This window comes from Barbus barbus (assembly GCF_936440315.1).
Source record: "Barbus barbus genome assembly, chromosome: 11".
Taxonomy (NCBI): Eukaryota; Metazoa; Chordata; class Actinopteri; order Cypriniformes; family Cyprinidae; genus Barbus; species Barbus barbus.
The window spans coordinates 30,088,245-30,113,264 of record NC_136739.1 but is presented as its reverse complement, the minus strand read 5'-3'; the positions used below and the strand labels follow the sequence as shown (position 1 = coordinate 30,113,264).

Sequence of the window (25,020 nt, the reverse complement as noted above, 5' to 3'; positions counted from 1 at the left end):
ATGGGTTTTGCAGTGATCTGATCTCAGTGCATCTTGGGTGCATTTACTCCTGGCTTTTGATGTGGTCAAGTGTAATCCGATCGTGATCCGATCATTGAAAATGCATTAATACCACAAGAAGGGGACCCTAAAGTCTGTTTGACACAACAAGTGGTTTTCCGACAGCACTTTCACAAGTGCACACCGAAGTCCTCTTCAAAAGGTGGTTGTGTGAGTTTTATTTGCAGTATGACAGCAATGCACCCTAACTTGTGGAAACAAACTGCTATTGATGGCATATTATATAATTTACATCATTATATAACAGTGCAAATTATGTCTTTTGGCGAGTCAACTACACTAAAGTCATTTGGTGTAGTTAAAATGTGCCAAAAATGAAAGCTTTTCAGTAGTGTCACTGAATTTCTCATTTTTCCGGTGGGGTTAATTGCAGTAAGTGCATTATGGATTACATCAACATGAAGCTTGACCCATTATGGAAGAGAGGTCAGGGAATATCAGTCTTCAGATCGCATTATCTGCCATTTAAGTGCTGAGTGTGAATGTTAGCCTCATGATAACACGCTCATTTGCTCTCTGCTGGGAAACGAGGATGTGGCGGTCTGTGGTTTTTGGCATATAATCATCTATTCACTGATCATTCGTATGCCAATCTCTTTGAAGTTGTTCTAAAATGTCTACTGCTTGTTTTCAACTGAAACTCAAAAATCCTACATAGGCACTAGGCAGCATTTCAAGGAATGATTGCATAAAACTGCCTCCCACAGAAAGCTGAATTACCATTTTAATTTGCCATGCACCGAGAATTCGGCACAATACAAGAATAGTTAACCCCAAAATTTAAATTCTCTGGAAATTTACTCAACCTCAAGCCATCCAAGATATAAATGAGTTTGTTTCTTCATTTGAACAGATTTGGAGAAATGTAGCATTACATCACTTGGTCACGAGTGTAACTCGTACACGTATTCTTACCGTAAATGTTCGGTCTGGGTCTTTCGGTTCAGTATGGATGTGTACCGAACAAATTCAGCATTGTTTTAACTACTGCACGAATTGGAACTTCATTGGAAACTTCCAGTTTTATATATTGTTACTTTTGATAAGAAACAAAGTCTAATCTTTCAAATGATGGACATTCAACCAATAAATGCTATTTTCATAAATACCTCAGTTCAAACGGCAGCATGGAGCCCTTTTTACTACTAGTTTTAACACAAAATAAACATGAATTAACATCTCATTCCTCATGTAATCGCTTAATCAGTGATTCAACCGCGGAAAGACGTCAATAAAACTTAATAAAAATCTTTTCGTCCAAAAAAACAACAATAAAAATCTTCTAAACACGTGGCATTCATTTACCTCTGGCAAGTCATCAGTGTCCACAGCTCTTTAGTTTTCTAGAGAAATGAACTCTAGAGAAGAGCATTTTGTTAGTGGTATAGTTGAGCATAGGTGTTAGTGATGTCCTGATTATTTAATGTATGTTTAAATAAATCTCTTATGAAACAAGTTATGACAGACACTGTGTCAATGAATATATTTCAATAGCAAATATAAATTTTATCATTTAGAAGTAAATTTAAAAACTGCATTATGTGCAATTTACATGTTTGCATACAATTTGTTTTTTTAAGTTGAGTGCTGATTATTATATTTAAAAATAAACAGTAATTAAATGTTGTTAATTGTAATCTTATAGTAATGTAAAATGGCTCCCTATAGCGTAAGCTGAGGTAGATTTGTATCCATAAGAACATTTTAATTATAAGTGAATTTATTTAAAGAAAGGGCAATTTGTTCAGTAAACCACTGAAAAAAAACAAAAAAAGCAATTTTATGTTTAGTTTTTCCCCCTGCTGTACCGAGACCATACCGAACCGTGACGTCAAAACCAAAGTACATACTGGTTTTAAGCACACGAGATATCACACCAAGCAAGCCTTACTTCTCAGACTTTGCCCAGTGACTCAGCTGAAACGACTGACTTCAGAAACCCTGTGCACGTGTATCATCTCCTCGGCGTCGCCATAGTAACGTGTGATGATGTGTCTGTGCTGCTCTTGCAGAAGCTGTCTGACGTGGCTCCCAGCTCTTCGGAGGGCAGCACGGTGGACCTCAGACACTTCGGTAAAGATGGAGAAGATGCTTTGGACTCTGAACTTGAGGAATCTACAGATCCAGAAGCCTGTTTCACACAAGGTGCTGCTAATAGTTTGTTCACCATATTAAGACTGTCCTTCAAATCTTACAAAAAAGTTCAGTAGTATCTGTGGGAAATACCATGTTATTTACAATGGGCCCCCCCAAAAAAACATTTGAAACTTAAGTCAGGCTTAAAAATTCTGAAGGGAAATGCACGTGTTGTTTTATTTGTCTATGTCTTTATTTGTCTACTCGACTCGACAATAGGCAGAATACTACATGGCACACACAAATATTATTGGTTTTTATTATGTGTTTCATCTCCATTTTTATCAATGTTTTTTGCTATTGAATAAATTTGATGGTTATTAATATTATTTTTCTTGCATGGATTTATTACACGTTTTGACACTTAAGTCAGGCTTAAAATTTGTTTTAAATAAATATTTTTTTTTACCCATTTTCAGAAAAAAAACATTTCACAACAGGAACATTGAACAACAATTTTTAAGTTGAAAATGAAGACAAAATTTATGGCACCACTTTGTGATTGTTAAGCTTTAGTGTAGCTTGTTCAGAATCAGAATCAGAATTAGCTTTATTGCCAGGTATGTTTACGCATACGAGGAATTTGTTTTGGTGACAGTTCAAAGAGGGAGTGTGCTGGATGTGAGGGGTCCAGAGTGATTTTGCCAGCCCTTTTGCTCACTCTGGATGAGTACAGTTCTTGGAGAGTGGGGAGTTCATAGTTAATGTGATGAACAACCTTGCTTGTGATGTTCCTTGTATTAAAAGGGCAGTCGTGACTTGTGGCCTAATGGTTAGAGAGTCAGACTTATAACCCATAGGTGGTGGGTTCGAGTCTCAGGTGCGGCAGGGATTGTAGGTGGGGGCAGTGAATGACTAGCGCTTGCTTCCACCCTCAATACCAAGACTGAGTTGAGACTATTGAGCAAGGTGCCAAACCCCCAACTGCTCCCCAGGAGCCACAGCAAAAATGACTGCCCACTGCTCCGGGTGTATGTTCAAGGTGTGTGTGTGTGTGTGTGTGTTCACTACTCACTGCTGTGTTTGTGTGCACTTGGATGGGTTAAATGCAGACCACAAATTCCAAGTATGGGACACCATAGTTGGCCACATGTCACTTCCTTTCCTTTTCCTTTCCAAATTAGTAAATGTAAACCTAAGGGAACTGACTTTGCACACCCACTAAAACCGCCTTCAGACTAGTTAGTGAAAAGTATTTGGAAAAATGAAAAGTTAAGAGAATAGTTTACCAAAAATTGGTATCCTCAAGCCTCCAAGATATAGATGAATTTGTTTCTGCATCAGAACAGATTTAGAGAAATGTAGCGTTACATCACGTGCTCAGCAATGGATCCTCTGCAGTGAATGGGTGCCGTCAGAATGAGAGTCCAAACAGCTGATAGCTGAAGTAATCCACACCAATTAATGTCTTGTGAAGTTAAAAGCTGTCTGTTTGTAGATGTTGTAGATGTTTTAACTTCAACCTGCTGCTTTGTCACTTTATTATGGCCAAAATAATAATCCATAATAACATGAAAAAGTCCAACCCACGTTGTGCTTTTACATCAAAATCATTATTATACTTATCCACCAACTTATTTGTTCATTTCTCCAAATCTGTACTTTGTTTTTCAGGGTGTGTCCAAAAGTTCCCGTGCTGCCAGGTGGATGCTGAAAAGGGCATGTGGAAGAAATGGTGGCTGCTGAGACAGACATGCTATAACATAGTGGAGCACAACTGGTTTGAGACCTTCATCGTCTTTATGATTCTGCTTAGCAGTGGCGCTCTGGTGAGGGAAATGCATGCTATTTTGTTTGTCAGTGTGTCACAGGGTAAAGCCTTCACTCACTTTCAGCAGAGTTTGATGTGAACATGTTGCTAAGCCTATGACACAATAATCTAGACAGAATAATACATGGCACACACAAATATTGTTGGTTTTAATTACCTGTTTTAAATTTTATTGGCATTTAAAATCAGTATTTTTCTTGGATGTATTTTTTTCACTGAACTTGTTGCAATCCATGCTTATAATCCTTTATATCTTTACATCTCAACCATTTTTCAGGCATTTGAGGACATTTACCTCGAGTCAAGGAAAACCATAAAGACCATACTGGAATTTGCTGATAAAGTTTTCACGTACATCTTCATCCTCGAGATGCTGCTGAAATGGGTCGCATATGGTTTTGCCAAATACTTCACCAATCTCTGGTGCTGGCTGGACTTTATTATTGTTGATGTAGGTTCAACTTTTGATTAAATATAATATGTGCTGCACAAAATTACAGTTACAGTTGTGGTCGTAAGTTTACATACACCTTGCAGAATCTGCAAAATGTTTGTAGTGTAAACATAGAGATGTTTACATATAGTCCACAAGAAAAAAATAACAGATGAGTTTATAAAAATGACCCCATTCAAAAATTCCTATATGCTTCATACTTGTATGATTTGTGATAGCTGTCACTGAGCAGGTACATTTGACCACTGCTCTTCAGAAAAATCCTCCAGGTCCTGCACGTCTTTTGGTTTTCCAGGATCTTCTGCATATTTGAACCCTTTCTAACAGTGTCTATATGACCTTTTACTTTAATCGAGGGACTCATACAAATAGTGCAAACATTCACTGATGGTCAAGAAAGAAGCATGATGCATTAAGAGCCAGGGTGCTGAAAAAAATAGTGTTTTAATATTACTAATATTTTGCTGATTCTGAAAGGTGTATGTAAAACCAAAAACTGAAAATTATGCCATCATTCATTTACACTTATGTCATTTCAAATCTGTACGACTGACAGGATGCTATAGTCATCATAATTGGGATTAGATACTGTTATAGATTTTATTACTATTTTGAATAACTTTGTTTTCTTTTTATTTTAGTTGTAGTTATTTTAGTACATAATTTAAAAATGAGAAATTTTGCTAACTGAAATAAATTAAAATTTTATGTTTTTTGCTTTTTTTTTTTAAGTTGTATTTATATTTTTTATTATACAAATATAATAAATAAATAATTCCTTGGCAGTAAAATATAACAGTACTATTTGGCTGGTTCCCTGGTTCCCCACATCAATTTATAAAAGCACCATTGTCAAGAGAGCATCAGTGAAATGAGGATGATTGATTGGAAATGATGGCTTTCGTGTGTGTTATGCATGAGGGTGTTGAGACTGAGCGAGTTTATACTGTTTGATAACAGTTGCGAGAGTGAACTGGACATTTGTGCATTTGAAAGGCCGTTTTCCCATGAGAACCCGCAGAGAAGTTGAGATTGGAGCAGGAAGGAAGGGAATCGTGACTGCTTTTCTCCTAATGAGCTCTGTTGATGTGTGTAGGTTTCTCTGATCAGCCTGGTGGCCAACGCCTTGAATTATTCAGAGCTGAGCGCCATCAAATCTCTCCGAACCCTGAGAGCCTTCCGGCCGCTCCGAGCTCTCTCACGCTTTGAAGGAATGAGGGTAAAATCTGTGAACTATTTATTCATTTACATATATAAATCTTTATTCTTAAATTAAATTAGCATATCATAAAATTACATTACATTTATAATAAATTATACATTTATTGAGGACTTATATTATATAGAGAGGACTTTATTCAATCAATGAAAGTCCTGGTTGGTCAGGTTTTGAGATTTCACACTACTATTGTAAACTCTGGGTTAACGTTGTGAGTTCTGTTAGAGAGACCAGTTTTACTGTTCAATTCTATTTTGATTCACAAGCTTGTGATTTGGCCTAATGGATAGATAGTTGGACTTGTAATCTGAAGGTTGTGGGTTCGAGTCTCAGGTCCGGCAGGGATTGTAGGTGGGGGAGTGAATAACCAACAGTCTCTCCACCCTCAATACCACGACTGAGGTGAGACCCTTGAGCAAGGCACCGACCCCCAACTGCTCCCCGTTGGCTGCCCACTGCTCCGGGTGTATGTTCACTACTGTGTGTACACTTGAATGGGTTAAATGCAAAGCACAAATTCAGAGTATGGGTCACCATACTTGGCCACAGACCACTTCCCATCCCTCAAGGAAAGAATTCACATTACTATAATAATATATAATATTACTGTAATATTAAAGTGATTTGTAAACAAACATTTAAATTGCACATAAGGCTGTTTTTATAAAAACTTATTATTGGCCTATAATCATGTTTCTACTCCAGTTTGTAGCAATTTAAACAGTGGATGTCATAACTTGTTTTCATGATAGATTTATTCAAGCATACATTAAATATTAAAAAACATGTTAAGAAAACAAATAATGAATATATAGGCTAATATAGTGTGTACATTTAGCATAATGTTCCTTCCTAGAGTTCATTTTCCAACTGGTTAGCTATAAACATTGAATTGCTTTTTTTGTTCATGCATCATCTGAAAACAGACCAATTTCTGGGATGTAAGAATTGATTTTGGAGAATTCATTAAAATGGAGAGATCAATATTTTCATCACAGCCCTAATTTTTTATATTTATGAAATTAAAATCTGATAAATACAGCATGCGGCAAGTATGAAGTCGATTTTAATAACTTCTGTTTTACCTTTGAAAAGATGTCGCCATGCCTTCTGAAAAGTAAAAGACAAAAACAGAATGAAAACGCACAACTTTAAGAAAGTGCATACATATTTAATGAGCCGAGCACTGATTGATTCATTATTGGTTGTCTGTTGCTCTCTGTAGTTTAGGTTACCAATTCTCCTTACTGTATTTTGATGAAGTTTGGTAAAAGCAGAATGAAAATGAGCTTAATGAAGACTTAAGAAGACGTTAACCCAATGTTTATTGCAGTACGAAAAGCCCGTTTCAGTAGTTTTGTGTTTCTTTCTGGCTGGACATGTGAATGAAGTCCTCTGAGCAGATCAGTTTATTGAAGTCAACATGAAACTGGCATAAAAAAAAATATTGTGGGGCTTGAGTTTATCTATCAGAAATGGTTTATATCATAGAAAGTAGGTGTTAAATACCAAAATAGAGTCACGTGTAGTTACATACACGTGACTATTTTTTCGAGGTTTGATGTAATCTGAAAAGAAACGGAGCAAGTTGGAAGATTTCAAACCTCATTATTTAGTACAGGGTTGCCCAGACTTTGAGAGTTGATAAATAGCTATTAATTAATAAAATCAAAAATGTATGACCCTTTAGTTATTTACTTATATATATATATATAAGTAAATAATTAAAGGGCCATCATTTATTCACTCTTAAGTTGTTCAAAACCTGTATGAAGTTGTAAAAGAAGATATTTTGAAGAATGTTGGTGACCAAACAGTTGCTGGTTGCCATTGACTTCCATAGTATGGAAAAAAGTACTATGGAAATCAATGGCTAACTGTTTGGATACCACTCCACCATTCTTCAAAATATCTTCTTTTGTGTTCAACAGAAGAAAGAAACTCATACAACAACTTGAGGCTGAGTAAATGACAGAATTTTCCTTTTTAGGTGAACTATCCCCTTAAAAACAATCAAAATGAAACATTAATATATTTTATGTTTACCCTGCATGCCATTTGACTGTTTTGAAAAATGAACCTAAAATCTCAGGTATACTTCAGAAAATATTTTAGATCAAAGTGGTTCAGCGACAAAAACGAAATGCTGCTTTAGTATAATGTGCACGTTATCATTCACAATAATTCACTTCAATTCAAGTTTATTTGTAAAGCGCCTTTTACGATACAAATCGTTGCAAAGCAGCTCTACAGGAATTTAAGTTTCCACAATATATTTATATATTGCAGAACCTTAATATATTTAATATTATATAACAACAATAAGGTTGTAAGCATGCATAAAGAAAGTAAATGGGGTTAAAATTGATTTCATGTTAACTTTAAGAGCGCAGAGAGAAATGTGTGCCTGTTGTACAGTAGATCGTGACTGTGGCTTTTTCCTCTGTCTCCCCCTCTCACTGTTCCAGCTAAATGTGTGTCACAGCATGAGTCCCCAATAAACCTGATCAGTTAACAAGACTGACAGCAACCTCTTTGCACATTCCTCATTCTAGACAATGCAGATTAAAAAGGTGCATTTCTATAAAATGTTTTTAGAAACTGAGAAAAATTGATTAACATGACCTCGTCCTAAAAGACAATGAACAAAAACTACTTATTGGCTGCTGAGAGCTTGAAACCATTGAAATTCAACTGTGACATAATCCTGTGTCCGGTCATCATTTGTGGTGTTTTACTAAACAATTACAAGCTGTGAATTGCAAGCAATGGTAGGGAGCATTGACGTGCTGCTTTATGTAATAAGCTCAGGGGTGGGGGTCGGTAGTGCTGTTATTGACCAAACGCTTGCGTACGTTCTCCACATGAATGTGATGTTGCAATGACTTCCCCTCACGTGGCAATCACTGATCTCTCCTCTGTTTGTATTGACAGTGTCTAGAAATGCACCGTGCATCCGGATGTTCCATTGCTGCTGAGTGCCTTTAACGTGTGCTTTCATTTCTTTTTGTGTTTGTTCATTTACAGTAAACGTTAATACCGTGGCTTCACCGTACATCCTAAAGGTCATGCTTTTTCATGCCAAGGTTGTGCATCATTCAGAACTGAATTGAGAGGCATTTAAATAGCATTTCGGTTCCTGAATATGAATTGAGGTAGCAGACAATTGAATTTATGTATATATATAATCTACATAATTTATTTAAAATAATATATTAAAATAGAAATATATAATAAATTACATAATTATAATTTTATTATTTATTTATCATTTATTATCACAAATGATCATTTTATCAGGTAAAATATTTTATATATATATATATAGAGAGAGATTAAATATTTAAAATTGTATATATTTTATACTATATGTTTTATAATTTATATTTTATATATTTGCAGCCTTATTTCTTTAAATTGTTCCAAATCAACATAATGTGGTGACATTTCAAATTCAGCTGATTTTTCAATTCTGAACTTTGCACAATCATCCAAACGGCAAAACTGACAAAACTAGTGAGTGCACAGATCGACGTGCACCGATAACTTTCCCTCTCCATTCCTCTTTCTTTCTTCCCAGCTTCACCCCTCGATCGTTATTGTCATTGCCGGTAATGATGTGTCCTCCTGCCATTGTTACTGCTAACCAGTTTCTCATTACACTCATGTGTTTTCCTCTCTTTACCAAAATTCAACAGAATAATAAACGGATGCACTTAGTTTTACTGGTATATCAGGCCTATTATAGAGCTGGGTGATATGGCAAAAAAAGTTAAGTGAAAGATACGTGATATCAATATCGATGTTTTTACTCTGAAATTACAGCGTGCTGCTTTTATTTCACTCAAATGAATAATCATTTCAACCAGTCAACCGTTATATTTAAGAAGATTCAAAATGTTGAATGTAAAAGACTAATCGAATATATTCAAGGCATGTTTTCCACATTGTTTGTCACTAGATAAATATGAGAAAAATTATATTTTAACAATATAACACCAATATACAGTAAGAAGCAATTTTTACTTTAAGCAATTAGTCATTTTTACTAAGCTGTAAAACAAAGTGCTTCTGTGACGATTGCACATATTCATGACACTTTGTGAGTTTGTGATGTTTCTGTTGACGCAGGTGGTTGTGAATGCTCTTCTGGGTGCCATCCCCTCCATCATGAACGTCCTGCTGGTCTGCCTCATCTTCTGGCTCATTTTTAGCATTGTGGGCGTCAACTACTTCGCCGGAAAGTTTTACGAATGTGTAAACAAAACCACGGGACTGCGCATGTCTACTGCACATATCCGTAATAAAACGGAGTGTGTCAATAGCCCCCATGAACTCCAATGGAGAAATTCGAAGATTAACTTTGACAATGTAGGAAATGGATACCTGTCCCTGCTACAAGTGGTAAGGTTGCCCCAAGCATTTGATGGTCAATAAATATGAGAGAGATTTGTTTTTAATTTAAATTTAACTACATTTTTATTTTTTTAATCTTGAACATAGAAAATGTATAATGTTTCATCATAAGAAGAGATTTTTAACATCGTCTGTTTTTATTTTGTAATCTCCATTAATATTATTATTATTATTTATTATTAATAATAAAATATGATTTATATTATTATTGACATTATGAATTTAAAGTTAGGTTTAAGACAGTACATCAGATCTTACCCTGATATTTAAAGGGGTCATATGACGTTGCTAAAACTTTTATAAAGAAAATCTCTTTGAGACTTTAGTCTTTGCCACTTCACGGATCTTATCTCTGCATGAACAGCTTGTAAGGCTCCAAAGAGAAAGGAAAGCTTGAAGTCTCATCATATGACCCCTTTAAATGCTTTACAGTATAAAAAACATTTTTTTATTACCGCAAAATATTATTTACCATGCAAAATGATTTCACAATGCAACAATATTAATGGTCCTAAAATCAAAAAGTAAAATATCAAGTTTTTTTCATTTTGTCTAGGCCACTTTTAAAGGGTGGTTGCCCATTATGTATGCAGCAATAGACTCTCGCAATGTAAGTCTTTTTTGATTGTCATTTTATAGCTTCAATAATATTTAATTCAAAATTATGATTTATAATCAAACTGTACTGGTGCATGTTGCCCTTCATCTCCATTACTGCAGGTAGATGAACAGCCAGAGTATGAGGTGAATCTGTATATGTACCTCTATTTTGTCATCTTCATCATCCTTGGAGCTTTTTTCACATTAAATCTCTTCATTGGCGTCATCATTGACAACTTCAATCAGCAGAAGAAAAAGATAAGTATCTATATATTATAAACTTGACAAGAAAGCCAGCTGCTTTGGATGTTTTTGAAATGATTTTGACTCAGACATATATATATATATTATAAGTGTGTGTGTGTGTACTCAATGGATGCTCTACAAAGAAGATGGCTTTACAAAGTACATATTTTGGATGATAAAATCGAGGCCGTTTTAGTCCCAAAATGATCTTTCTGTCTTTTCTGTCTTTACTTTGGGGGTCAAGATATTTTCATGACAGAAGAGCAGAAGAAATACTACAACGCTATGAAGAAGCTCGGCTCAAAGAAACCTCAAAAACCCATTCCAAGGCCAAAAGTAAGCATTACTTTGAAAAACAGCTTACATTCTTGTCATCATGTCATGCCAGAACTTCTCTTTTTTTCTATGAAATGCAAAATGAGGCAGAATGTCTAAGCTTCTCTTTTTCATAAATCTAAAGTGTATGGTGATTTTTCTATAAATATAGACTGCTGTTAAGATTTCCTGGTATAAATCACAACCGCTTTTGTTATGGAATAGAGAAGCGCAAACATTCTGCTTTGCAGAAGATACAAAACAAAAAAGGGGTTGGAATAACTTGATGTTCATCTTTTCATGTATGTATTCTCATTTATTTCAGAACAAGATTCAAGGATTCATCTTTGACCTCGTAACCAAACAGGCCTTTGACATTTTCATTATGCTCCTGATCTGGCTCAATATGGTCACTATGATGGTGGAGACGGAAGATCAAACCAAGGTTATGGCCAATGTGTTGTCCTGGATCAATCTTGTTTTCATTGTGCTCTTCTCCAGTGAATGTGTGCTAAAGATGGCCGCGCTACGGCAGTACTTCTTCACCGTCGGCTGGAATGTATTCGACTTTATCGTGGTCATCCTGTCTATAGTTGGTAAGATCTGCAATATGATGAGGAATTGACCCTTTACTAAGCAACTATTTTATCACCCCCTCCTGTTTTTCACAGTTGCAAAATCAACTAAATATCATCTTTCTTCTTTTCAAACCAGCAAACATTTAACTGCAGAATAATCACACAAAGTGCAGTACTACTTAGCTATTGATATTTTAGTGTGATGAAGCATGAATGAATGATAAAATAAAGTGAGGTGCGTGCTTGATGTTAAAAAGAATTATGAGCAATAACAGGAAACACCCATGGTCACACATGTTTGAATGGTCAAATTTGTTATGTTATCTGTTATGTTTTATGAACATAAAATATATTGGAGAAAATTCAATGTGCGTCAGTATATTAGATATGTGCATGGGGGCCAAATTTACTAATAGCTTGCACCAGCGCAAACCGTCTTTTTGCGTTATAATAGTTCTGTCAGGATTTATTAAAGAACCAGCCTAATAAACCTGGTACAATGAAGAATTAGCACTGAAAAAGCGTGGGCACAGTTATTTTTGCGCTTGACCTTATTGAATATGCATTTGTAGGAGTTTCCCTTTCAGACACAAAATTTATGGGAGGAGAGTATTCAAATGAATCACACAACGTGATTTACTAACATTTGCACTTGTCAAATTACTTGTATTTGTGCCATTATTTAAAGCCCATAAAAAGCATGTCTTCAACTTTTTTGCGCCTGTGTTGTAAGCAGATCACCCGGACCTGATGAGCATCGGCTCTGCTTATTTTATTTTCACGCCCATCAGCTGTGTTTTGGAATTGCGCTCTCATGCTAATTTGCCCTGTTTAGTAAATTTGGCCCTAGGTCTTAAAGTGACAGCAGCCTAATAAACCTTCTGCCATCTATGCACTTACTCATAATCAATTTTGTTAAAAGTCATGTGGTACAACTTGGAAAAACACAAAATAAACGAGCCTTCAGCAATTTTTTTTATTTTATTTTCTTTGTATATACGACTACTGTCAATTTATATAGCGCTTGTCACAACATGCATTATTTCAAAGCAGCTTTACAGGAAATCACAATGTTGAAAATATCTTAAAATCTTTATGCTTTATAATCACATTTAGCAGATAATATAGTTACATTTTGTGACGATACAAGCCATCAAGTAAAATTCAGACATTTTGATCATGCAAATCACACAAAGAATCCCGGTGGTACTCTCTTTTGTTCTCTGAACTGTAAATTTCTAACTTGCTACTTAATATTTTTTAACAAAGATAATCTTGTTTAAAGTTTAAGTGACAGAATTTGGTAAGACAAAATTTTGGAAATTAACATCACCCTCATTTTGCTTGCAAAAATGTCAAAAAAACACTACATCCTCCTGAATATAGACAGTGCTGTTTCAACATTCATTTACCTCTTGTCGTTGCAGGCATGTTCCTGGCAGAAGTCATTAAGAAGTACTTTGTCTCGCCCACCTTGTTTCGTGTCATTCGCCTCGCCCGGATCGGCCGCGTGCTACGTCTTATCCGAGGCGCCAAGGGAATACGGACCCTTCTGTTTGCGTTGATGATGTCACTTCCTGCCCTTTTCAACATCGGACTTCTTCTCTTCCTTGTCATGTTTATCTACGCCATCTTCGGCATGTCCAACTTCGCTTACGTCAAAAAATCGAACGGCATTGACGACATGTTCAACTTTGAGACATTTGGCAACAGCATGTTGTGTTTGTTTCAGATCACCACCTCGGCAGGCTGGGACGGCCTTCTGGCACCCATGTTAAATACTAATGGAAACGAATCCGAATGCGACCCGCATAAGACCTTCCCCGGCAGCCAGGTTAAAGGCGACTGCGGGAACCCGCCCATCGGGATTTTCTTCTTCGTCAGCTACATCATCATATGCTTCCTGATCGTGGTGAACATGTACATCGCCGTCATCCTGGAGAACTTCAGCGTGGCCACCGAGGAGAGTGCCGAGCCTTTGAGCGAAGATGACTTCGATAGGTTTTACGAGGTTTGGGAGAAGTTTGACCCGAATGCCACGCAGTTCATAGATTACGACAAGTTGTCGGACTTTGCCAATTCTCTGGATCCGCCTCTGCGAATACCGAAGCCCAACCGACTGCAGCTGATCTCCATGAATCTGCCGATGGTGAGCGGCGAACGCATCCACTGTCTGGATATCTTGTTTGCTTTCACCAAACGGGTTCTCGGGGAAGACGGTGAGATGGACATCCTTCGCGGACAAATGGAAGACCGATTCATGGTCTCCAACCCCTCAAAGTCCTCTTACGAGCCCATCACCACAACCCTGCGCAGGAAGCATGAAGAAATGTCTGCTGCAATCATCCAGAGAGCCTTCAGGAAGCACATGGTCCGGGATAGTATGAAGAAGGTCCGTAATGACAACAGAGAGTCCAGGAATCAAAACGGGAAGGTCCCGAGTAAAGAGTCTGTTGACAATGACAAGTGTGATAATAACAGTGCTTCGGAAGACTCAAACGCAACGCCCGCCACGTCCTCTCCGTTGTCGTATGATAGCCTGATGCAGAACGCCACAAACAAATACAAGAAGGATAAACATGAGAAGGAAGTGGAAGACAAACGGCGTTTAGAGTAGCATTACGAACAATTGTTTACAACTTTTACTTCAAGTTATTTGTCAGGGTCAGGTGACCTTGCCAGTTTGATGTGGATGTCTATGCCATACTGCCTGAGCATACTTGAACTTTTTGCCTATTTTGGAGCTGTGATTGACATGATTTAGGCAGTGAAGCTGCTACGCCTAATCTGTTTCACTCGCTGGCGAAAATGGCGATGGACCAAATGTTGTTGTTTTGTCTAAGTGTTGTGATCTCATGCGTTTTCTTTGTGTGCTCTTCAGCAAGTTTGTTTGTTGGAGATGCATCCAGTGTGTTGCATTGAGAAGGTGAAGTGTGTGATTTTTGTGCCACTAGTGGCATCAAACCTTAAAGTCAAAATATACAAATATAGTGTGTAATTAAAGCATATGTAATATTGCATAAATATATATGATTTGCATATATATAATATTAAAATCAGCATATTCAAATGATTTCTGAAGGATCATGTGACACTGAAGACTGGAGTAATGAAGCTGAAAATTTAGCTTTGAGTGACAGGAATAAATTACTTTTACAATATATTAAAATAGAAATCGGTTATTTTAAATTGTAATAATATTTCACAATAGTAATGGTTTTACAGTATTTTTTATCAAATAATTGCACAGTATGAGAGACACTATATAAGTGTTTCAAAACCCCGAAGTTTTGAATACTGTTGGCATTACATAAATATATAAATCACTGTGATATTTAAACTATCAGGTGATTTTATATTGCAAAATATACTTTATATATTTAATATATCACCCAGCCCTATTTGCTAGAAAACAGTAGTCCCGTCCGCCATGAAAAACAGGCAATTGGTTGTCAATGGTTGTCAAAATTTGACTAGTTAACTTTACTAGTTAATCCCTGATGGTAGATGCTGTAACTACACCATTATGGGAGCAAAATAATATAGCACTAGTGAAGGATATGGAACTATGTGTTCTTGTGATGTTATTGTTGAGGTATGTTTGGTGCTTCTGTTGGTGCAGAAATTACAAACTTCCTCTTTAAATGTCATTTTGTGTTTGTTAATATAATTTTGCGTTTCTCTTATCTGTTTTTGTTTTTAAGTGAGAGTGATTTGTTGCGAGGTTGCGTTTTCCTATGTTACTCGAGATAAGAGTTTAAGTATTTTTTTCTTCTGTTGACTGTTGCCGACCACTGTTGCAGTCGGTTGTTGTTGATACGTGTAATTATAGTTGCATGATAGCTCACCTGTAGTCATACAAGTTTCTCACTCAGTATTTCAGAATGGCTCAGTGTCTCTCAGGTCTCTCTTCAACATGCTAGAAAGCCATTCGCACACGTGCCTTCCCTAATCGAGAGCTTGCAGCTAACATTTTCCTTAAAACCTCAAGACCTCTGTCACATCCTGAACTGTGAAACCGGTCTGATTTCAGCCTTTCCTGTAGCTGCATCACTGATATTGCACTTGAAACAGCTTTGAAGAAATAGTTCACTCAAAAATTCAAAGTGTGTGAAAATGTATTCACCCTTATGCTATCCTAGATGTAGTTGAGTTTGTTTCTGCATCAGAACAGATCTGAAGAAATGTAGCATTACATAATTTGCTCACCTATGGATCCTCTGCAGTGAATGGGTGCCGTCAGAATGAAAGTCCAAACATCTGATAAAAACAATAATCCACAAATAATCCACACATCTCCAGTCCAATGCTTTGTGAAGTGAAAAGCTGCATGTTTGTAAGAAACAAATCCCTCATTAACTATTTGTCTTCAATCCATTGCTAAAATACAAGTCCTCCATCCATAATATTGCTTTCTCCATTTAAAAAGTTGTCTTGTCTGAATCAGGGGAGAAATATGCAAAGATTAAGCACTGTTTACAAGTGTGGATTACTTGTGGAATATTGTGATGTTTTTATCAGCTGTTTGGACTCTGATGGCACCCATTCACTGCAGAGCATCCATTGGTGAGCAAGTGATGCTACATTTCTCCAAATCTGTTCTAATGAAGAAACAAACTCATCTACATCTTGGATTACTTGAGGGAGAGTACATTTTCAGCAAATTCTCATTTTTGGGCAAACTGTTCCTTAAACAAAGCTTTTAGAGATCTGTTCCCATCTTCTTCACTTCTGCATCGTAGCGGGATTCATCAACGGTTGTGAATTAATTTTTGTATATGAACTCTGATTTGGTCATGTAGCTGCTCTAGACCATGTCTTAGGCCAAAATCGCATCTTTCAGCATTCAAATCTTTGCATTTTTAAAGATTTCTCTTAAAAATGGTTCTTCATATTTGTAAATATTTTGTAGGAATATGCAATCTGTTATAAAATTTCTATAATGTATAAATTCTGGATTATAATCTATATAGGGAATGTGAAAGGTTTAAAGTAAAAGGTTATATGCATCAAAAGCTAAAATACAAAATTATGCTGAAGTTATATGGGAAATATAATCTTTTTGATTATTTTGAAGCTAAAATATTGTGAAATATGAGCGTTTTTATTTATATTATGCATTCGTTTTTTATAAATAACACTGAGGAATCTATAAATGCACCATTTGTGTTTGCTGCATATTTCACCAATGAAGATTCTAGTTCTATATATTTCTGTTATCAATGTTAGCCAACAGGTTGTTTGACATGTGTCTTTACGATGACTGAAGACTGATGGGATAGTGTGTATTTGTTTACATTTTTATAGTTATGAATGTTATCATTACATTTCGTTTCATGTCAGAGACTCATATGTTCCACATAAACACAGTCGTAAGTGTAACTGCTCCATGTGAATGTGACGTATTGAGAAAATGAATTCTATATTATATCATAATGTATATTATGAATTTATATGAGACGAATATCAAAATAGCATAAGACATAAATCACTAGCTTTTATATGCATCATGCTTGTAGTCTGTGAGTTAAACTGCATGCGAGACATTGCTATGGATCAGTTCTTTAAGCTAAAAGAATAAACTCATCACATACCTCACACCTGATACAACTCTTGTGTATTTACTTTTTTTTTTTTCATGAATTTTGGTTTTAACTGTTAAAGCACCCTTTGTATCTGTTGTGATTATTTGAATTCACTCTTTATTTGGCCACTTTTACAATCCATGACTTGAGTACGAGACATGAAAGTAAATAGAATTGTGTATAATTTGTGTGCCACTATTTCACATATGCATATTAATTTAAATTGTCCCCCTCCAAAGGTTTGAAGTTACTTAAAAAATTTAAGTATAAATGTATTTCCTGTTTTTTTTTTTTACTTTATCCCATGGAGAAAACAGTCTTCGATAGAAAACAGTAACAAATCAAGTCTAGAAAGCGCAGACTTTTTTAGTTTTAGTTTTTACATCAACATTTCAAATCAACTTGGCAACGATGACAGTTTGCGCTGATGATTCCTCTAAATATATTCACATTTTACAGCATCTATACGCCCTGATGTCTGTACGTAAACATCTAGTAATGTTTCTCAGGGAGAGAGATGTTTTATGGACAGCGCTCTGGTCTCAAGTGACTGTCCGCTCTAATTAGGAGCACATTAGAGCTCCCGTAACTTCAGTCCTGACCATTTCAACTCCACCACAATCAACATTAGACCTGATCCACTTCCGCAAAACACCACAGTTTCTCTGCTAATGAGCTTTTATGTGAAAATGCTTCATTTTGTTGTCCTCAGAGGTTTCGTGTGTGAGTGCACATGTGCCTGACCTCACATCATCTAATGCTTCTGTCTGATTTGCAGAGCAGCAAATGTAGCAAGTTTTTTATGACAGTAATGCTAATAGTTGTTATTATAATTATATTCTTTATTGAATCATGTCAGATTAATAATAATAATTATTATTATTATTAAAATTATATTTTTATTATTCGTAATTATTAATAATAATAATTATTAACATGACATGATCCGATAAAGAAAAAGAGAATGACAATAATAAATTAGCATTATTGTCAGATTATTATCATTATTATATAAATGTCAATGTTGGTAAATATATATATATATATATATATATATATATATATATATATATATATATATACATTTAAAATTGATATATTTCTTTGTTACCACAATATATAATTATGTTTAATATTATATATAAATATATAATAAATATATCATTTATTTATTATTCTTATTCTTATAAATTTTTATTATTATAAAATTCTACCATTTATATATAATTTCCATAAGATCATAATTATATGAAATATTAAATCAATAATTCGTTAAAATCCAGGATTCATTAGTAAATACTGAAGAGCACATTTGGCCACAAAATACATCCGAATAGATCATCAAGACAATCTGCCTCTTTACATGATTCAGAAATTGCTGGTGGAATCTAATAGGACTTGATTAATTATTCATCTGAGATCTCAGATGAGCTCTTATCTGAAGATGACTCAATTTCCAGCCTGGCATACAGGGAAGAAGAAAAAAGAAAGATCTTGCCATTTTCTAGTTATTCAATAAAACTCCCTCAGCGTTCTCGTTTTTCACCACACCACACCCTGTTATCGTGTCATTTGTGGTGCTTATTTCCGTTTTCCACTAATGGTCATTTTAGATAATGCAGAATAATTCAGTTAGATTCACAGACTGCCTCTCCTTTGAGCCCATCAGTAAGACAATAACTTAATAATTTAAGAAAAACACAATTAAGCAAGTGGCCAAAACCAAGACGTTTCCTTACGAGAGACCCATAGGCCGGGCCGCAGCAGCACAGATGGTGTAGTGGCCCAGTCAGTATATTTGCAGAAGCTAATGGCCTCGTGATCGGACGACCCAGGAAGCTCTGCTCCAGACACTAATTCAAATGAAAAGTGATGCTGCAGTTTCTCCCGCGCTGTTGCTTAGTAACGTAACATCATGGAGGTTCATGTAGTTACAGTGTTAGCAAGGCAGAACCGCCCTCATGTTCCTTCAGTCAGTCTGGTTAGGGCTTGTTCTAAATCTCTTATACATTAAGTATACTTTCGGCAGTCGATCATTTAAACATTAAAAATTTTAAATTTTGAAGTTTGAAAATCTCCTGTTAACTTGGAATGTTCAGTGTGGCCTCTCATTTGCATATTGAATTGTGATTGGTCTTCTTTTTTATGTCTGTTTGCGTACTTGATGATTGGTTTGGTCTTCTTTGCATATTCAGAAAAGGTTATTATAGGCTTATATATATATGTGTGTGTGTGTGTGTGTGTGTGAGAGAGACCCTGGACCACAAAACCAGTCTTAAGTCGCTGGGGTATATTTGGAGCAATAGCCAAAAATACATTGTATGGGTCAAAATTTTTCAATTTTCTTTTATGCCAAAAATTATTAGGATATTACTTTACTTTTACTTTTAGTCATTTAGCAGACGCTTTTATCCAAAGCGACTTACAAATAAGAAAAAGTAACTAAAACTAAAAGTTAACACTCTGTAAATACTCTATACACACCCATTTAAGAAAATACAGAAATTAAATAAAATTGACAAATGCATACAACAACAACATTTCAATAGTAAACATAAAAAGGGAAAAAATTACAAATAAATCAAAAATAAAAAGTGATACTTATGTCCTTTGCCGGTGTCCTAGCCCAGCTAACCCACATTAATGATTAATATTATTAAAATATCATGTTCCATGAAGATATTTAGTAAGTTCCCTACCGGAAATATATCAAAACTCAATTTTTGATTAGTAATATGCTTTGCTAAGAACTTAATTTGGACAACTTTAAAGGTGATTTTCTCAGTATTTTGATTTTTTTGCACCCTCAGATTGCAGATTTTCAAATAGTTGTATCTTCCAATTCCAACTGTTGGTTTGGAATTGGAAAATCGTTTTTTTTTTTTTTTTTATGAAAAAGTGATCCCCAAGGCATTTATTTGATCAAAATATAGTAGCCTAAGTAAAAACAGTAATATTGTGAAACACTATTCATTTAAAATAACAGTTTCCTATTTTAATATATTTTGAACTGTAATTTATTCCTGTAATGCAAAGCTGAATTTTTAGCATCATTTAATCTTTAGAGTCATGAAATCGTTCTAATATGCTGATTTACTTATTATTATCAATGTTTTTAATATTTCAGGATTCTTTAATGAATAGAAAGTTAAAAAGAACAGCATTTATTTGAAATCTAATATTTGTATAAAATTATAAATATCTTTACTGTCACTTTTGACGAATTTAACGTGTCCTTGCTGAATTGTATTAATTTCCTAAAACAAGAAAAGAAAAAAAGAACTTACTGACCCTCGTCTATTGAATATTTGTAAAATCTGTATGTAGTATGTATGCTAAACATAATATGGAAACATTATGTATGATGCATTACCCAGATGAACCAGACATAATATCAGTAACAATTAATTTTTTTTATGTTAAAATCACATGCAATGTGATGATGTCATGTGACAATCATGTACAGTAGCATTTTTTAAACATTCCTTATTAAATTCCAAATATACCAAGTTTTGATTCTTGTGTGCAACCAACTGAAAGCAGTACTGAGTACTGACATTTACAGCAGTATCAAAGCATCATAACCTAAACTGACCTAACACTTATTTATTGCAATTCTAATCGACACATGTACTGTAACATTTTATGATACATTCAGACAGACAAACACAATTTAGTGCACAAAGCAATTTAGTGCTTAATGATTGATGCGTGTCAAATCCCAGTTATCAAAATTTTATTGCTCATATTCAATGGTGCATTTAAATATTGATCCATTTAAATATCCATTTACTGATTGTCACTTATATTTTATTAAAAGGTCTATGCAACCTTTTGAGATTAAGATTTTGAGAGTGCCCTACAGTGTGTCCTGGAGGTCACCAGATGGATCGATGAGGATAACTACAGGAAAACCACAATGCGGTAAGACACATCCAGCAAATGGAGCCAAGAGGAGCCTCTAAGCAGCAGAATTACGATAAGGTTTGAGAATGTTCTTTAAGGAGCTGTTGTATGTAATGTGTAAGAGCACTCACTGTGCTATTGATCAGAGCCTGGGCTGTCTGAGTAATTGTGAATATTGGCCTAAACGTGTTAAAGTGCTTTTGACACCGAGGTCATAAAAGAGCAACATCTTCCCCAGCAGCAAACCTTCTCGTTGTGTTTCAATCCACATATTTTTACAGGTATGTGAATTTTGGGGTATTGCATTGAAACCATCGAATGGAGACATTATGATGTGCGTTAATTGTTAAAGGAATAATTCACCCAAAAATGAACATTTGCTGAAAATGTATTTACCTTCAGGCCATAGAAAAAATTTACATTCATTTGTTTCTTCATGGGAACAGATTTGGAGAAATGTAGCATCACGTCACTTGCTCACCAATGGATCCTCTGTAGTGAATGGGTGCCGTCAGAATGAGAGTAAAACATCACAATAATCCACATCACTCCAGTCCATCAATTAACATCTTGTGCAGCAAAAAATGCACTTGGTGAAGGGAGCGTCTTATATATATATATATATATAATATATAATATATATATGTGTGTATGGGTAAACAAAAACTTTTATTTTGGATACGATTAATTGCGATTAATCGTTTGACAGCACTATTTTTAAAATGTTATATAAAAAGTGCTCTGTTACAGAGAATTCCTGGTTTGTTTTATGTGCACAGAATCATCAAGTAGTTTCTCGATTATGGAAAATACAAACCTTCTCAAAATCATTCAGAACAAGCCCGGTGCATTTACATATGAGGAGTATCACTATCAGACCGCCATGTGCGGACAGCTGTCCGATCATCGTGCGTTTGATGACTGCTGCTGCTGATAATGATTATCTGTCAGTGTGTATATAACTGTATCGGACAGGCCGAGGAAAGGCCCCCCTTCGGGACAGAATGCACGGCCCTGTGTGTTTAGACTGGGACCAGGGCTGAGGACACCGGCGTCCAGGACAAACCCAGGGCTGATTTACACGATCAATGAGCTCAAACTGTGTTGTTTAACCTCAAGTCTCTCATTAAGGCTGATGAAGATGAGAGCACATTTCCATTTCTCATGCTGTGTGGACAATGTGAACTGGACAGCAGGAGTCAAGCGTACTGAATGGCCTCTGATAGGGAGTTTATACCAAAAACTATAATTAACTTGACAAACCTGTATATATTTTGTACCAGACATGAATCTGTATTGTGCACTATAAGCTATTTAAAAAAGTAAATCATATCAAATATACTGTTCAACAGTTTATTTATTAAAAAAAGAAAAAAAATTAATCCAAGTATTTCATCACGGTTTCCACAAAAACTTTAAGCAGCACAATGTTTTCAAAGTTGCTAATAATAAGAAATATTTCCTAATCAGCATATCTGAATGATTTCTGATGGATCATGTGACACTGAAGACTGGAGTAATGATGCTGAAAATACAGCTTTGCATCACAGGAATAAATTACATTTTAAAACACATTCAAATAGAAAACACTTATTTGAAAATGTAATAATATTTCACAACAGTACTGTTTTTACTGTATTTGTTTAACCAAATTATGCAGCCCTGGTGAGCAAAAAAGACATTAAATAAATAAATAACAAACATCTCACCGACCCCAAACCTTTGGACACTATATACATACAGTATATATATATATATATATATATATATATATATATATATATATATATAATTTAATTATCTGTCTATATAGAAACTACATAAATATATAGCATGAAATTAAATTCAAAAGACATTTAGAAATCCATATTTTGTGCCAATGTTCTTACATTTTCAGTATACAGTATTTCAGTATTCATTTTATGTCCTAGCAACAGTTTTGAAGTTTAGTTCTGAAGCAAAAACCAGTGCAGTGCCCAGAGATGGATGGGTTTTGAAACACCAGCAATCTGTGTGCCACACACTTCAGCTCTGACCACAATTCAGTCATGTGATGAGATTCAGAGACTGAACCACCACAGCAGAAGCATTACAGTTTGCATCTATTCAAAACAGCCCGACCTCACTTTTACATGCAGATCAATGCAAAAGGAGAAAGAGCCAAAGTCAAGCATCACCTCAGTGAAGGAGTTATGTCACCAGGTGAAAGGTAGATGTAATTCAGAAAACTGTGAACATGTTCAAAGCCTTGCAAACACCTTGAAAGCCTGAGTTATTTAATAATCCAAATAAACAGGCAAAAAGTATTATGCATACAAGAGGAAAACTGTTATAACTGAAGGACTATGTTTTTTTTTTTTGGTCTTGCATGCTTTTTTTAAATGTTATGTTGTTTTTAAAAAGAATCCGATTATAAAAATACAGTCTTAAAACATACAGCAGCAGATTAGCCAAAATTCAGCTGCATAAGAGCATTTTGATGTTGCATTAAAGTAGCCTACTTCAAACTCCTATGATACACAGAAGACAGAGTGCATAAGCTTTACAGTTTAATTATAACCATTAATCATTAAAAATGCAAACCTATTTCAGAACAGTCAAATATCTAGTGCTAATTATAAGAAGCGTGCCACAGTTTTGAGCCTGTCACTGGACACACACACGCGCGCGCACACGCACACACGCGCACACACACACACACGCGCACGTTTGTTTCTGTGCATTGTGGGGACTTTCCATAGACTTCTATTACTTTTATACTGACCAAACAATATTTTCTCTCCCCTAACCCTAAACCTACCCCTTACAGAAAACCTGTTAGCATTGTTACGCTTTCAGATAAACATAATTTATCGGCCAGCGGGGCAGTTTTGTCTTTGCTGTTCCAGTGCTTTTGGAGGGCACTGTGTGTATATTATATATATATATTTATATTTATAAATGTGTATGTATATACAGTATATGTATGTATGTGTGTGTGTGTGTGGTTGTACATATATATATATATATATATATAGTTTTTTGGTGTTTGGCTTAGTGTTATGTTAGAATCATTATATTTCTCATACCTTTTGTTCTTTAATATTTTTAATTGTGTTTAGCTTTATTTTTCATTTAAATGTTAAGTTTAAAAATGTTGTTGTATGCATTTGTCATTTTCATTTAATTTCTTTATTTTTAAAATGTGTATAGGTAGTATTTATACAGTTTTAGCTTTTAGTTTTGGATCTGTTTTTAGTTGTTTTAATACTAAAATTGATTGCTTCTGTTGTCCTAATTTGGATAAAAGCATCTGCTAAATGACTAAATAATAAAATAATACTATTTTTTTATATATATTTTTAAAGGCTGGTCCCCACAATGTAGCATAAAACAAGTAGCCTACACACAAACAATAAATAAATTGTAAAAAAAAATACCAATATATTAAATAAAATAAATAAAAGAACTGAACTCTAATGCATTATTACAGGAGAATCTTTGAAATCTTAAATCACAAGATTTTGAGAAGATATTCTCATCTGAGAAAAAAAAAATATATATATTTTTTTTTATTCATATATGACATCTTTTGATGTTAGAAACGCAATTTGAATATGTATTCATAAATGTATTTGTAACTGATGTACACTTATCTGAGCTCCAAATAAAAAACATATTGTGGCGCCACCCTGTGGTAAGAAAGTGGAAGTGCGCCACTGTTTCACTGAGTCGTCACTTCCTGGTTTCCAAGC

The 25,020-nt window shown here is 35.0% G+C and overlaps 1 protein-coding gene across 1 annotated transcript in view; it reads left to right on the top strand.

Annotated features, from left to right (window-relative positions):
* Positions 1-14,412, top strand: part of LOC306877451 (sodium channel protein type 2 subunit alpha-like) — a gene marked incomplete at both ends in the record, with an annotated part of 31,420 nt that extends 17,008 nt beyond the window's left edge. The window contains 10 exons of the mRNA XM_079429220.1: positions 2,073-2,205; positions 3,811-3,965; positions 4,245-4,418; positions 5,518-5,640; positions 9,772-10,044; positions 10,613-10,666; positions 10,777-10,914; positions 11,134-11,238; positions 11,543-11,813; positions 13,223-14,412. Of these exons, the coding sequence (XP_079285346.1) occupies positions 2,073-2,205; positions 3,811-3,965; positions 4,245-4,418; positions 5,518-5,640; positions 9,772-10,044; positions 10,613-10,666; positions 10,777-10,914; positions 11,134-11,238; positions 11,543-11,813; positions 13,223-14,412 (2,616 nt within the window). The remainder of the gene's footprint in view (positions 1-2,072; positions 2,206-3,810; positions 3,966-4,244; positions 4,419-5,517; positions 5,641-9,771; positions 10,045-10,612; positions 10,667-10,776; positions 10,915-11,133; positions 11,239-11,542; positions 11,814-13,222) is intronic.
* Between the last annotated feature and the right edge of the window lie 10,608 nt (positions 14,413-25,020).